The sequence below is a fragment of the Syngnathus scovelli genome, chromosome 1, assembly GCF_024217435.2.
Source record: "Syngnathus scovelli strain Florida chromosome 1, RoL_Ssco_1.2, whole genome shotgun sequence".
NCBI lineage: Eukaryota > Metazoa > Chordata > Actinopteri > Syngnathiformes > Syngnathidae > Syngnathus > Syngnathus scovelli.
In genome coordinates this window covers 524,302-536,059 of record NC_090847.1, presented here as the reverse complement: position 1 = coordinate 536,059, position 11,758 = coordinate 524,302, and the positions used below count along the sequence as shown (strand labels likewise).

The window sequence follows — 11,758 nt, the reverse complement described above, 5'->3', positions numbered from 1 at the left end:
TAAATAAATTAAATATTTCTTCTGCCCACTCCCTTTTAAACAAGTTAACTCTGCCCACGTCCATTGACGTCTTGTCTGCGTCACGTGACCACGACGTAGCGACGTCATATAGTAACCGCTGTTTTGATCAGTAGACTTACAGTTATTATGCGTTGACATAATGGCGCACTGGTTAGCATGGCCACCTCTTAAGCATGATGTTGCGGGTTCGACGCCTGATCAATGTTAGCATGGAGTGAGCTGAAGTGCATGGCGCTGAAGATTTGAATCTTTGAAATGCGCTGAGGTCTGACATATCAGGCAGAATGGTTTGCCATCACGTTCAACAAAAAATAGAAACTTTCCCACTCTGATTAAAACGTCCTGTGTTCATCTACGTATTTTCGTTTTGCTGTGCATCTTTTCCCTGCCATTTCGAGAGCCCAATTGACACTCATAGTTTAAAGAAATGTGTTTGCCCATCCTACTTTGTGGAATTTCACCACATGCGCTTTTGACCAAAATACCAAATTGAACTCAAGTGAAGCCAACACGCACAACCCCCCCCACACACACACACACACACACACAAATGTTGATATGAACATAAAAGAGCCGCATGCGGTTCGGGAGTTGCGGCTTGGCCAAACCTGTACTATACAACTTTATTTGTATAAAATTTTCACAACAGCTGTCACACAAACAAAGCAGGAAAAACCGAAGACGTGCGTGTTCCGCCCACGCTGGATTTATTTGCACCTTTGAAAAGACACCGTATTGCCGCAGATGTGGCAAAGAGTACTTTTGGGCATCTGAGACGGAAGGATGTCCAAAGCATCACGTCACCTGCTCTGGTAGGCATGGTGGTGGGACGTTGAGGTCAACCGCTTTGGGGTTGGCTGAATCTTTGATCGCAGGATGCCACACACTTGAAGACAGAAGCAGAAAAGCAGAGCTAAATGCAAAATGTACTCACCGGTGACTCCAATTTTTTTCCCCCCTGAAGAAACAGCTGGACGGGTGGCCCCGGCTTGCCAGTGGGACTCTTGTTATTCTGACCCTTTTTAGTGCGCGTTTGGGGCAACAACCGTTTTTTGTGGCGCTCTCTTCTGGTTCAAAAGTGCCCTGCATGTGAATTTGCTTTTCCTGCCTTCTGATTGGATGAGCGCCGGTGTGACGCGGTGCCTCTGTCACCGTGGCGGGGGGTATACGTTGGCATCGGAGCGTCTGCCAACGTCTGAGACCGGCTGGCAGTGTATCGGAGGTGTCGAGTGCGGTGCCGCTGGAGCTCACTCACCAGCTGGTGTTAGGGCCACAGAATGAAGGCCAAGGAGAAGAATAGAAAGAGAAACAGAAACTTCTCCTCCAATTGTTTGATTTGTCTCTTCTGAGCTTCGATGAATTCTTTCAGCTCTTTGTTCCTCTAGGACGGACAAATGGAAAGTGGCATTCAAAAGCCAGTAAGCGTGCAAGTAAGTGCCGGGCTGGCTTTGGGCCCTTACCTGTTGCGCGCTGTGCAGCAGATCCATTCTCTCTTGGAGGATGCAAGCGTCGCGCTCCCTCAACTCGCACATCAGGGCTCGCTTCCATTGGTCCACGGCGCTCCTAAGCTCTTCTCTCTGATCCGCCGTCAGCACGTCATTCACGCCAGCGTGGCTGGCTTTTTCGCCGTCCGTGGCGGGGCAGTCCCGCTGCGGTAGCGCCTCGTACAACATGGCCTCCAGCTCCAGGATCCTCTGGGCCGCAATCCTCGTCCATCAGTGGTCCGGCGGGAGATTTGAGGGCGGCTTACCTTATGAGCCTGGTCCATGGAACACTTCCTGAAGTCCAACTCTTCATCCAGGTAGCCCTTCTGCTTGCAGAACATATCCTAGCACAGCTCAAGGTCAGAATTGTTGGGGCACATTGCCGGAGTTCCCCTTGGCTGATGTCGCGTGTCTGTCTACCTTCTCACTTTCAATGTCCAACATCTTCTGTTGAAGTGCTGACTTGGTCACTTTGATGTATTCTAACCACTGAGGAAAGGCTGCTGTCACATAAGCAGAATGCGAGAGCGTGCGTGGACGTGCGCGTTACCTTCTCGGCTAGGGTGAGAAGGGTCCTGGCGTGAATCACGACCACCTGCTCCTCGTTGGTGAGATTCTGCAAGAGCCCAAAGGCACAGCGTCAACAAGCTTCTTTCAGCGCAAAGCCTTCCAAAAGTCACATTTGAGCCGCCGAGTCTCGTGGAGTGCGAACATAAGGAGTTCGACATACACTTACGGCGTTATAGCCCAGGATGTCCAGCTTCTTCATCAGATCACTGATGACGATGTCCGGGGGAAAGGCGCAAGGAGCAATGTAAGGTGTTCTGGGACCTCGGGTTAAGGTTAGGGTTGCGAGGGACGCCTTACGTACGCTCACGCCCTCGGCCTCGCAGTAGATCTGCAAAGGGCTGAGGCCGTCTGGGAAACGGACTTGCAGAAACTTCAAGACGGGGGAGCGCCACTCCCTCTCCTGAAAGGCAGAGGCATGCATCCGTCCGTCCGTCCGTCCGTCACATCTCTGGCCTCAACACGCTTGTGCGAGTCTTCCCACCTCCAGCTCCAGGATGCGGAACTCAAGCAGTTCGTTTTGGTCTCGGATATCCTGGATGTGCTCTTTCAGACGCGCTTCTTCCGCCTCCATCCGCCTGACCTGAAAAGACAGTCAGACCTCATCTGCGGGGCTTCCCGACAGGTGTGACGCCAAGCGACTCCGCCCAGCGCCTTTCTTTCCGTCACCTTTTCGGCCAACTGCTGATTGCTCTGACGCAGCAGCTGCTTCTCCTCCACCCACTTGACATTCTAGAAGAGACAAACGCGTGGACAGCTTTGGAATGTTGTGTCATTTTCATCCACAAATTCTTTGGTTGACTGGAAAATGACATTTGCTTTTCTCCGCATTTTCCCAGCCACGTTCGGGGGGGGGGGGGGGGTTGGTCCAGTAATGCCAGACGGATGAGTGACTGAAGAATGTAGCTATTTTGTCTGAGAAAAAGGTGTGCTCATTGATGAGCTTACCTGTCCTTGTTGCTTCAGCGCTGACTCCAGATCTGCTACTCTGCTTTGATAGTGACCCATTTCTACCATCAGCTTTTCTCTGGTCTGAAAGGAGGAGGAGGGAGGCTCCTCCTCCTCCTTTCAGACCAGAGAACACCCGAGGCTGGGTGAGAACGGGGAGGCTGCGACCCGGCCGGGGGTTGCGGGAAGGGGCGCCACCTTGATCTCCTTCTCGGCGTCGTAGTCCCCTTCGCTGGTCTGGGCTAGCAGAGCGTAGGCTCGTTGCAGCGCTTGATATTCTTGCGTCAGCTGGCGGTAGCGAAGCTCCGCCTCTTCATGCACACACCAATGCAACACAGCACTAGTACCAGAATCAGTCAGACCGGCGACAAAGCACCCGCGACGCAAAGACGAGTCCGATTCCAGGCTGAAGAGGAATGTTTGGTGCCAATACGCTGGCAGAAATGGCGGGCAATGCTCCTGCTTGAAAGGTCGGAATTTAAGGGGCCAATTTTTTGGATGGCGGCCGCCGGCCAAGCTTTGGACGGAAAAGGTTTCCTGGCGACAGCGAGCGAGCGCGGCGCTGCCGTACGTGCACCGAGTCGCCTGCCTGAAGACCTTGGACAAGTCGTCGATGATGTGCCGCTGCTCCACAACTTGAAGGAACTCCATTTCACCGTCCTGCTGGCCGCAACCGCGGTCCAGGTCATTGAGCGAACTAGGCCTTCTCTGTGGAACACAAATGCAGTGGACTCTGTTGGCACGCCGCCGTTGTCCGCGTCGACTTACCAAGCTTGCCATCTCCTCGTTCTCCTGGGTGACAAAGCGCACTTTGTTTTCAAGGCGACACAGCACCAGCGAGAGTTCTTCATTCTTCCTGCTCAGGCGTTTGTTTTTGTACAGGAGTGGCAGAAACTGGCTTTCTGTTTCTCTCAGTCGCTTTAGCTGCAAGCATGAAGTGCGGGATGTGAAAGACGCACAACACGCGGGCCAGAACGTATCCATTTCTTTTGCATCGGTTTGAACGGAATCGTGGCTTTGGCTCCCAATAAAAGACATCTACCAGGCAACCGACTCGCCGCGCCGCTCAACTAATAAGCAAGCGCAATGGGTGCCTCGCTGGATGGCGCGCATCAAACGTAGCGCAAACCTTCAAGCGTGCCGTCAATAAATTACCAGTTCATTGCGCTCTTCAGAAAGCAGGGCGTTTCGATCCTCCAGTTTCCTGATGACTGCGCTGAGCTCAGCGATTTTCAGATGAAACCGTCGCGTGTCCCGATCCTCCTGAGACTGAAAACGCCCCGCAACACACACACACAAGCACTCGTTCAAAGTTCAAAACTGTTTTTGTGCTACCTTCCTCCAGCAACGAACTAAGTCATGCGTACTGCAAGTGTGTGATGAGGTGGCTTACGCAATGAAGAGGATTGCTAGTAGCGGCGTTGACCCCACTTCCAGGGTAGTTTAGGCCCGCCTTTTGGGAATCCCTCAGGGCAGCGATCTGCTGCTCGGCAGCCTGAGTCTGCAGCTGAAGGCGGTGGACGTGGCCGGCCCCAGGGCTTCATCCAAAACACTAACCGCTCTGTCTTTCAGCTTGATCTCATCCGTCTGGATGTACAAACGGGGAGCGCTCAGGCAGGCGGGCAAACTCATTTGCCAGAATTGTGACAAAAACAAAGAGAGCAACCGGCCAATTTTTTTCTTGAATCGACTAGAACACCTTTGCTGTGACAAAAGCGAAGCGAGCAACCGGACATTTTCTTCTTGTGAAATAGAATAGAATAGAATGCCTTAGGTGTCATTGCACTGCAGGTATACAACGAAATTGGGAACATAGCCACGCACCGCGCATCTGATCAGTCCTACCAGTCGGCGGATCTCCCTCTCGCAGTCTCTCTTGGTTCGGCTCAGCTCCTCCCGATGCTGGTGATGAGCCGATCGGAGCTCGGCCGCTCGGGACTGCCAGGCCTGCTGGGCCGCTGCCAGGGCTTCTTCCGCGCTCCTGGTGGAGGCGACACCGCTCGGTCTCCCGACACCGCCGCGTCTCCTCCACCTCCGCCAGCAAAGCGCCCCCCCTCCTCACCTGAGCAGACATTGCGCCACACCGGGCCGTTGAGACCGCAACGGAGCGCCGCGACGCTTACTGGGGACAAGCTACACAATACGGTAGCGGCCGCATCGAAGCCCGACGTGGCGTGCGGATAGTCAGACACGGATAGAGCGGATCACCTTGTCCATGGAGCCGTCCCTCAGGCTGAGGACCAAGGCATTCAGTCGCTGGATCTCTCCATCTTTGATTTTGATCACTCTCATCAGCTCCATTTCATGCTGCCGCAGTAATGTCTCCCTGGTAATGGCTAACTCTTTCTGCTTCTCCTCATGGAGTTTGCTTTTGAGTTCCGTCATGGCGGCGGTGGCACGGTGGTGCTCCGCCCGCAGGTCCTGACCTCTCTCTCTCCAGACAGCTGACCTGACATGACTTAGACTTAGACTTAGACAAACTTTATTGTCATCTTGTCAAAAGTAGTGATATTGCAGTTGAATAGAAGTAACATATCCTATGAAAATATATATATATACATATACTATATATATATATATATATATATATATATATATATATATATTAAAAATAAGTATAAAGTGCAGCAGTGATAATTATGCAATAGTGCAAGTAGGCAAAACAGTATTCAAGAGTGTGCAGAGGAATGCTAAACCATGTATTAAACTTCTATTTAAAGGGTTTATACAAGTTCAGTAAAGTTGGTAGTGCGAGATAGTGCAAGATAGAGGTCCGTAGTGTCATAAAGTACAGTTCTGTGAATGTGTGATGCAGAGTTCAGTTTAGAGCTCAACAGTTCTAGTGTTCAACAGTCTGATGACAGCAGGGAAAAAGCTGTTGCAGAACCTGGTGGACCTGCAGCGGATGCTGCAAACCTCTTCCCAGAGGGCAGCAGGGAGAACAGTCCATGGTGGGGGTGTGATGGGTCATTGATGATGTTACGGGCACGGGACATGCAGCGCTGAGATGAAATGTCCTGAATGGAGGGAAGAGGAGCCCCTATGATCCTCTCTGCTGTCCTCACCACTCTCCTCACGTTCTTCCAATCGGAGGCGGTGCAGCCTCCACACCACACAGAGAGACAGCTTGTCAGAATGCTCTCTATGGTGCTCCTGTAGAACGTCCTCATGATGGGTGGGGGCAGGTGGGCTCTCCTCATCCTCCGCAGGAAGTACAAGCGCTTCTGTGCCCTCTTGACCAGTGCCGTAGTGTTCATAGTCCAGGTGAGGTCTTCTGTGATGTGGACCCCCAGGAATTTGGTGCTGCTGACCACCTCCACAGCTGAGCTGTTGATGATCAGTGGAGCGTGGTGAGGCTGTTTTTTCCTGAAGTCGACGATGATCTCCTTCATCTTCTCCTCATTCAGGATCAGGCTGTTTTCTCTGCACCAGCCCACCAGCTGCTCCACCTCCTCTCTGTAGTCCAGGTCGTTGTTGTCTCTGATGAGCCCCACCACCGTTGTGTCGTCTGCTGACTTCACGATGTGATTGGTGGTGAACCTGAGGACGCAGTCGTGTGTCATCAGGGTGCACAGCAGGGGGCTCAGGACGCAGCCCTGAAGGGAGCCTGTGCTGAGGGTGATGACATCAGAGGTGTTCTGTCCGACCCGGACTGACTGAGGTCTGTTGGTGAGGAAGTCTAGCAGCCAGTTGCGAAGGGGGGTGTTGAAGCCCAGGTGTTCCAATTTTCCTACCAGATGCTGTGGGATGATGGTGTTAAACGCTGAGCTGAAGTCCAGGAACAGCCTCCGCACATGGGTGTTCTTCTCCTCCAGGTGAGCCAGGCTCAGGTGAAGAACGGAGGAGATGGCTTCCTGAGTGGAGCGGTTTTGCCGGTCGGCAAACTGGAACGGGTCAAATAATAGGGGGAGTCTGGAAACGATGTGACCTTTAAGCAGCCTTTCGAAGCACTTCATCATAACCGGAGTCAGTGCAACAGGCCGGTAATCATTAAATGAGGTGATTTGAGGTTTCTTCGGCACCGGAATGATGGAGGCAGTCTTAAAGCACGCCGGCACTGTGGCTTGGCCCAGCGAGGTGTTAAAAATGTCTGTGATGACCCCAGCCAGATGACTTGCACATTCCCTGAACACACGCCCAGGAATGTTGTCCGGGCCAGGGGCCTTACAGGGGTTGACTCTCCTCAGGTTCTTCAACACATCGGCGGAGTCAAGGCAGAGTACCTCCTCTTCCTGATGGGGGACAGTTTTAACTGCTGGAGTGCCGTTTAGTGCCTCGAACCTCCCAAAGAAGTTATTTAGACCATTTAGAAAGTCAGCATCAACTACACCCACCGGGGGGGGGGAGGGTGAGTTGTCGTCTGTAATCGCCCGTATGCCTTGCCACATACTCCTGATGTTTTTGACGTCGTGGAAACGATCCTGAAATTTTCGACTGCGGTCTCGCTTCGCTATTCTGATGGCACGGTTCAAGTTGGCTCTCGCTGTCCTCAGTGTCTCCTTGTCGCCAGACTTGAAGGCAGAGTTCCGCGCTCGTAGCGTTTGACGTACCTCCTCAGTCATCCAGGGTCGTTGGTTGCCCCGGGTGATGATATTCTTAGTGGTGCTGACGTCCTCGGTGCATTTGTTGATGTAGGCTGACACAGTCATGGCACACGCATGTCTAATCTACATCGGGAAAAGTGGGAGGGAGGGAGGCAGGCAGGGAGGCAGGCAGGGAGGCAGGCAGGGAGGCAGGCAGTGTCTGTCTGTTGAGGTTTTCACCTTGTTCTTCTCCTGCTGAAGTTCTAACTGGACCTCCATCAGTTTGTTTCTCAGCTCGTCATTGGCGGCCTGAAGGGCGTCCGTTCGCTCCGCCTTGGCCCGCCCTGCCGGAGCTCGTTTGGACATCTCTTACTCGAGTCTCGCCCGGTCGTCAGTCAGAGATCACAACATTTGTACCTGGAGAGCACAAACGTTTTCCACTGGCTTCGAACTCAACTTCAATCGGTACCGTAACTTACAACATCATAAACATAGAACTAGCTTGACTTATTCATTGAATAAATGCATTTGGTTCTTCAAAACTGCATCACGCAACATAGCGTGACCGAGACGGCCGTTATCCACCTGCGTGAAGTTATTTGGTGAAATGAATGAGATGTTTAAGACACCATCGTTCTGTCTCTATGTAGATGAAGGGAAATAATCGATTGCTGAAGGTCCAAAGGTGTTGTGATAAACAAATAAACATATTAGTGATTAGTGACATATTTGTGATAAACATATTAGGCAGGATAATCACATATGTTAACGTGACTGCCCACACTGTATTTATTTATGGTTATTTGTTAAATCGAGTACTGTTAGACATGAAATAGGAAGTGTTTAACATAAATGGAAGACGAAAGGGGTACTCACCATTGTAGCTCCTGCTGGTCAATGATACGAGCCTCTTCTTGCAGTGGAAAACATACAGCCAACAAACACCGTGGAACCTAAAGGAATGAAATTAAACATTAACATTTAGCCTAAACCAACATTCACAGATACAACGCAACGCAAACTACACAAACGTAAATCTTTTTAAACACAATGAGTTGTACTTACCGTGTACGCTCTAGACGGTCCACTTGCAAGCAGAAAATAAAGATATTTCTGTTGATAATCGTCGTGTTTGTATCCGGTGTCTCGCTCAAGGCCATTGCGCCCACAGATTTGAATTTTGGCGAGAGTTCAGCCTATTGACGTCATTTCCGCGGTGTAATACCCGCATATCTGAAACGGCAAAGTTAAGAGTAGAGTTAAATAAAGTTTTTAGTCAACGCAATAATTTACAACCGTTGACCAGTCGAAATAATCGTCGAAATTTGGCGTCTGTGGCTGGAAGCAGACGCCGAGTTCGACATTCCTCCCAAACGCCACACTCCCTCGCTTTTCAGGGCTAAAAAAAAACAGTTGTAATTACCTTGTACGCTCTAGACGGTCAAGTTGCAAGCTGAAAACAAAAATATTTGCCTTGTAAGTCATCGTGTTACTAACCGCTGTGTCTTGTTTGCCAGAATTGCCGCTTTCCTACTTCCTGTTGCAAGCCACGCCCACGGATTATAATTTTGCCGTGAGTTCCGCCTATTGACGTCATGTCCGCGTCACATGACTGCGCCGTAATATTATCTAAAACTGTTTGTGCGGTATTGTGTTGTTCTGTGCGGTATTGTGTTATTCTGTGCGGCGTCGTGTTGTTCTGTGCGGCGTCGTGTTGTTCAGTGCGACGTCGTGTTGTTCAGTGCGGCATGGTGTTGTTCAGTGCGGCATGGTGTTGTTCAGTGCGGCATGGTGTTGTTCAGTGCGGCATAATGTTGTTCAGTGCGGCATAATGTTGTTCAGTGCGGCATGGTGTTGTTCAGTGCGGCATGGTGTTGTTCAGTGCGGCATGGTGTTGTTCAGTGCGGCATAATGTTGTTCAGTAAGCCATAATGTTGTTCAGTGCGGCATGGTGTTGTTCAGTGCGGGATGGTGTTGTTCAGTGCAGGATGGTGTTGTTCAGTGCGGCATGGTGTTGTTCAATGCGGCATGGTGTTGTTCAGTGCGGGATGGTGTTGTTCAGTGCAGGATGGTGTTGTTCAGTGCGGCATGGTGTTGTTCAATGCGGCATGGTGTTGTTCAGTGCGGCATGGTGTTGTTCAGTGGAGCATGGTGTTGTTCAGTGCGGCATGGTGTTGTTCAGTGCGGAATGGTGTTGTTCAGTGCGGCATGGTGTTGTTCAGTGTGGGATGGTGTTGTTCAATGCGGGATCGTGTTGTTCAGTACGGGGTGGTGTTGTTCAGTGCAGGATGGTGTTGTTCAGTGCAGGATGGTGTTGTTCAGTGCGGCATGGTGTTGTTCAATGCAGGATCGTGTTGTTCAGTGCAGCATGGTGTTGTTCAGTGCAGCATGGTGTTGTTCAGTGCGGCATGGTGTTGTTCAATGCGGCATGGTGTTGTTCAGTGCGGCATGGTGTTGTTCAGTGCGGCATGGTGTTTTTCAGTGCGGCATAATGTTGTTCAGTGCAGCATGGTGTTGTTCAGTGCGGCATGGTGTTGTTCAGTGCGACATAATGTTGTTCAGTGCGGCATAATGTTGTTCAGTGCGGCATGGTGTTGTTCAGTGCGGCATGGTGTTGTTCAGTGCGGCATGGTGTTGTTCAGTGCGGCATGGTGTTGTTCAGTGCAGGATGGTATTGTTCAGTGCAGGATGGTGTTGTTCAATGCGGCATGGTGTTGTTCAGTGCGGGATGGTGTTGTTCAGTGCAGGATGGTGTTGTTCAGTGCGGCATGGTGTTGTTCAGTGCGGCATGGTGTTGTTCAGTGCGGCATGGTGTTGTTCAGTGCGGCATGGTGTTGTTCAGTGCAGGATGGTGTTGTTCAATGCGGGATGGTGTTGTTCAGTGCGGGATGGTGTTGTTCAGTGCAGGATGGTGTTGTTCAGTGCGGCATGGTGTTGTTCAATGCGGCATGGTGTTGTTCAGTGCAGGATGGTGTTGTTCAGTGCGGCATGGTGTTGTTCAATGCGGCATGGTGTTGTTCAATGCGGCATGGTGTTGTTCAGTGCGGCATGGTGTTGTTCAGTGCGGCATGGTGTTGTTCAGTGCAGCGTAATGTTGTTCAGTGCGGCATGGTGTTGTTCAGTGCGGAATGGTGTTGTTCAGTGCGGCATGGTGTTGTTCAGTGCGGCATGGTGTTGCTCAGTGCGGCATGGTGTTGCTCAGTGCGGCATGGTGTTGTTCAGTGCGGGATGGTGTTGTTCAGTGCGGCATGGTGTTGTTCAGTGCGGCATGGTGTTGTTCAGTGCGGCATAATGTTGTTCAGTGCGCCATAATGTTGTTCAGTGCGGCATGGTGTTGTTCAGTGCGGGATGGTGTTGTTCAGTGCAGGATGGTGTTGTTCAGTGCGGCATGGTGTTGTTCAATGCGGGATCGTGTTGTTCAGTGCGGCATGGTGTTGTTCAGTGCGGCATGGTGTTGTTCAGTGCGGCATGGTGTTGTTCAGTGCGGCATGGTGTTGTTCAGTGCGGCATAATGTTGTTCAGTGCGGCATAATGTTGTTCAGTGCGGCATAATGTTGTTCAGTGCGGCATAATGTTGTTCAGTGCGGCATAATGTTGTTCAGTGCGGCATAATGTTGTTCAGTGCGGGATGGTGTTGTTCATTGCGGCATGGTGTTGTTCAGTGCGGCATGGTGTTGTTCAGTGCGGCATGGTGTTGTTCAGTGCGGGATGGTGTTGTTCAGTGCAGGATGGTGTTGTTCAGTGCGGCATGGTGTTGTTCAATGCGGCATGGTGTTGTTCAGTTCGGGATGGTGTTGTTCAGTGCGGCATGGTGTTGTTCAGTGCGGCATGGTGTTGTTCAGTGCGGCATAATGTTTTTCAGTGCGGCATGTTGTTGTTCAGTGCGGCATGGTGTTGTTCAGTGCAGCATAATGTTGTTCAGTGCGGCATGGTGTTGTTCAGTGCGGAATGGTGTTGTTCAGTGCGGCATGGTGTTGTTCAGTGCGGCATGGTGTTGTTCAGTGCGGCATGGTGTTGTTCAGTGCGGCATGGTGTTGTTCAGTGCGGGATGGTGTTCAATGCGGGATCGTGTTGTTCAGTGCGGCATGGTGTTGTTCAGTGCGGCATGGTGTTGTTCAGTGCGGCATGGTGTTGTTCAGTGCGGCATGGTGTTGTTCATTTCGGCATAATGTTGTTCAGTGCGGCATAATGTTGTTTAGTGCGGCATGGTGTTGT

General features: G+C 51.3%; 1 protein-coding gene across 1 annotated transcript; it reads right to left on the bottom strand.

Annotated features, from left to right (window-relative positions):
- Positions 1 to 604: 604 nt before the first annotated feature.
- LOC125989867 (janus kinase and microtubule-interacting protein 3-like) lies at positions 605 to 1,977 on the bottom strand. Its single transcript, XM_049756278.2, has 2 exons — positions 1,482 to 1,977; positions 605 to 1,402 (listed from the first exon to the last, which is right to left on the bottom strand). Exons 1-2 carry the CDS (start codon positions 1,692 to 1,694, stop codon positions 1,286 to 1,288), a joined length of 330 nt encoding a protein of 109 aa, XP_049612235.1. The 5' UTR covers positions 1,695 to 1,977; the 3' UTR covers positions 605 to 1,285.
- Positions 1,978 to 11,758: the final 9,781 nt, after the last annotated feature.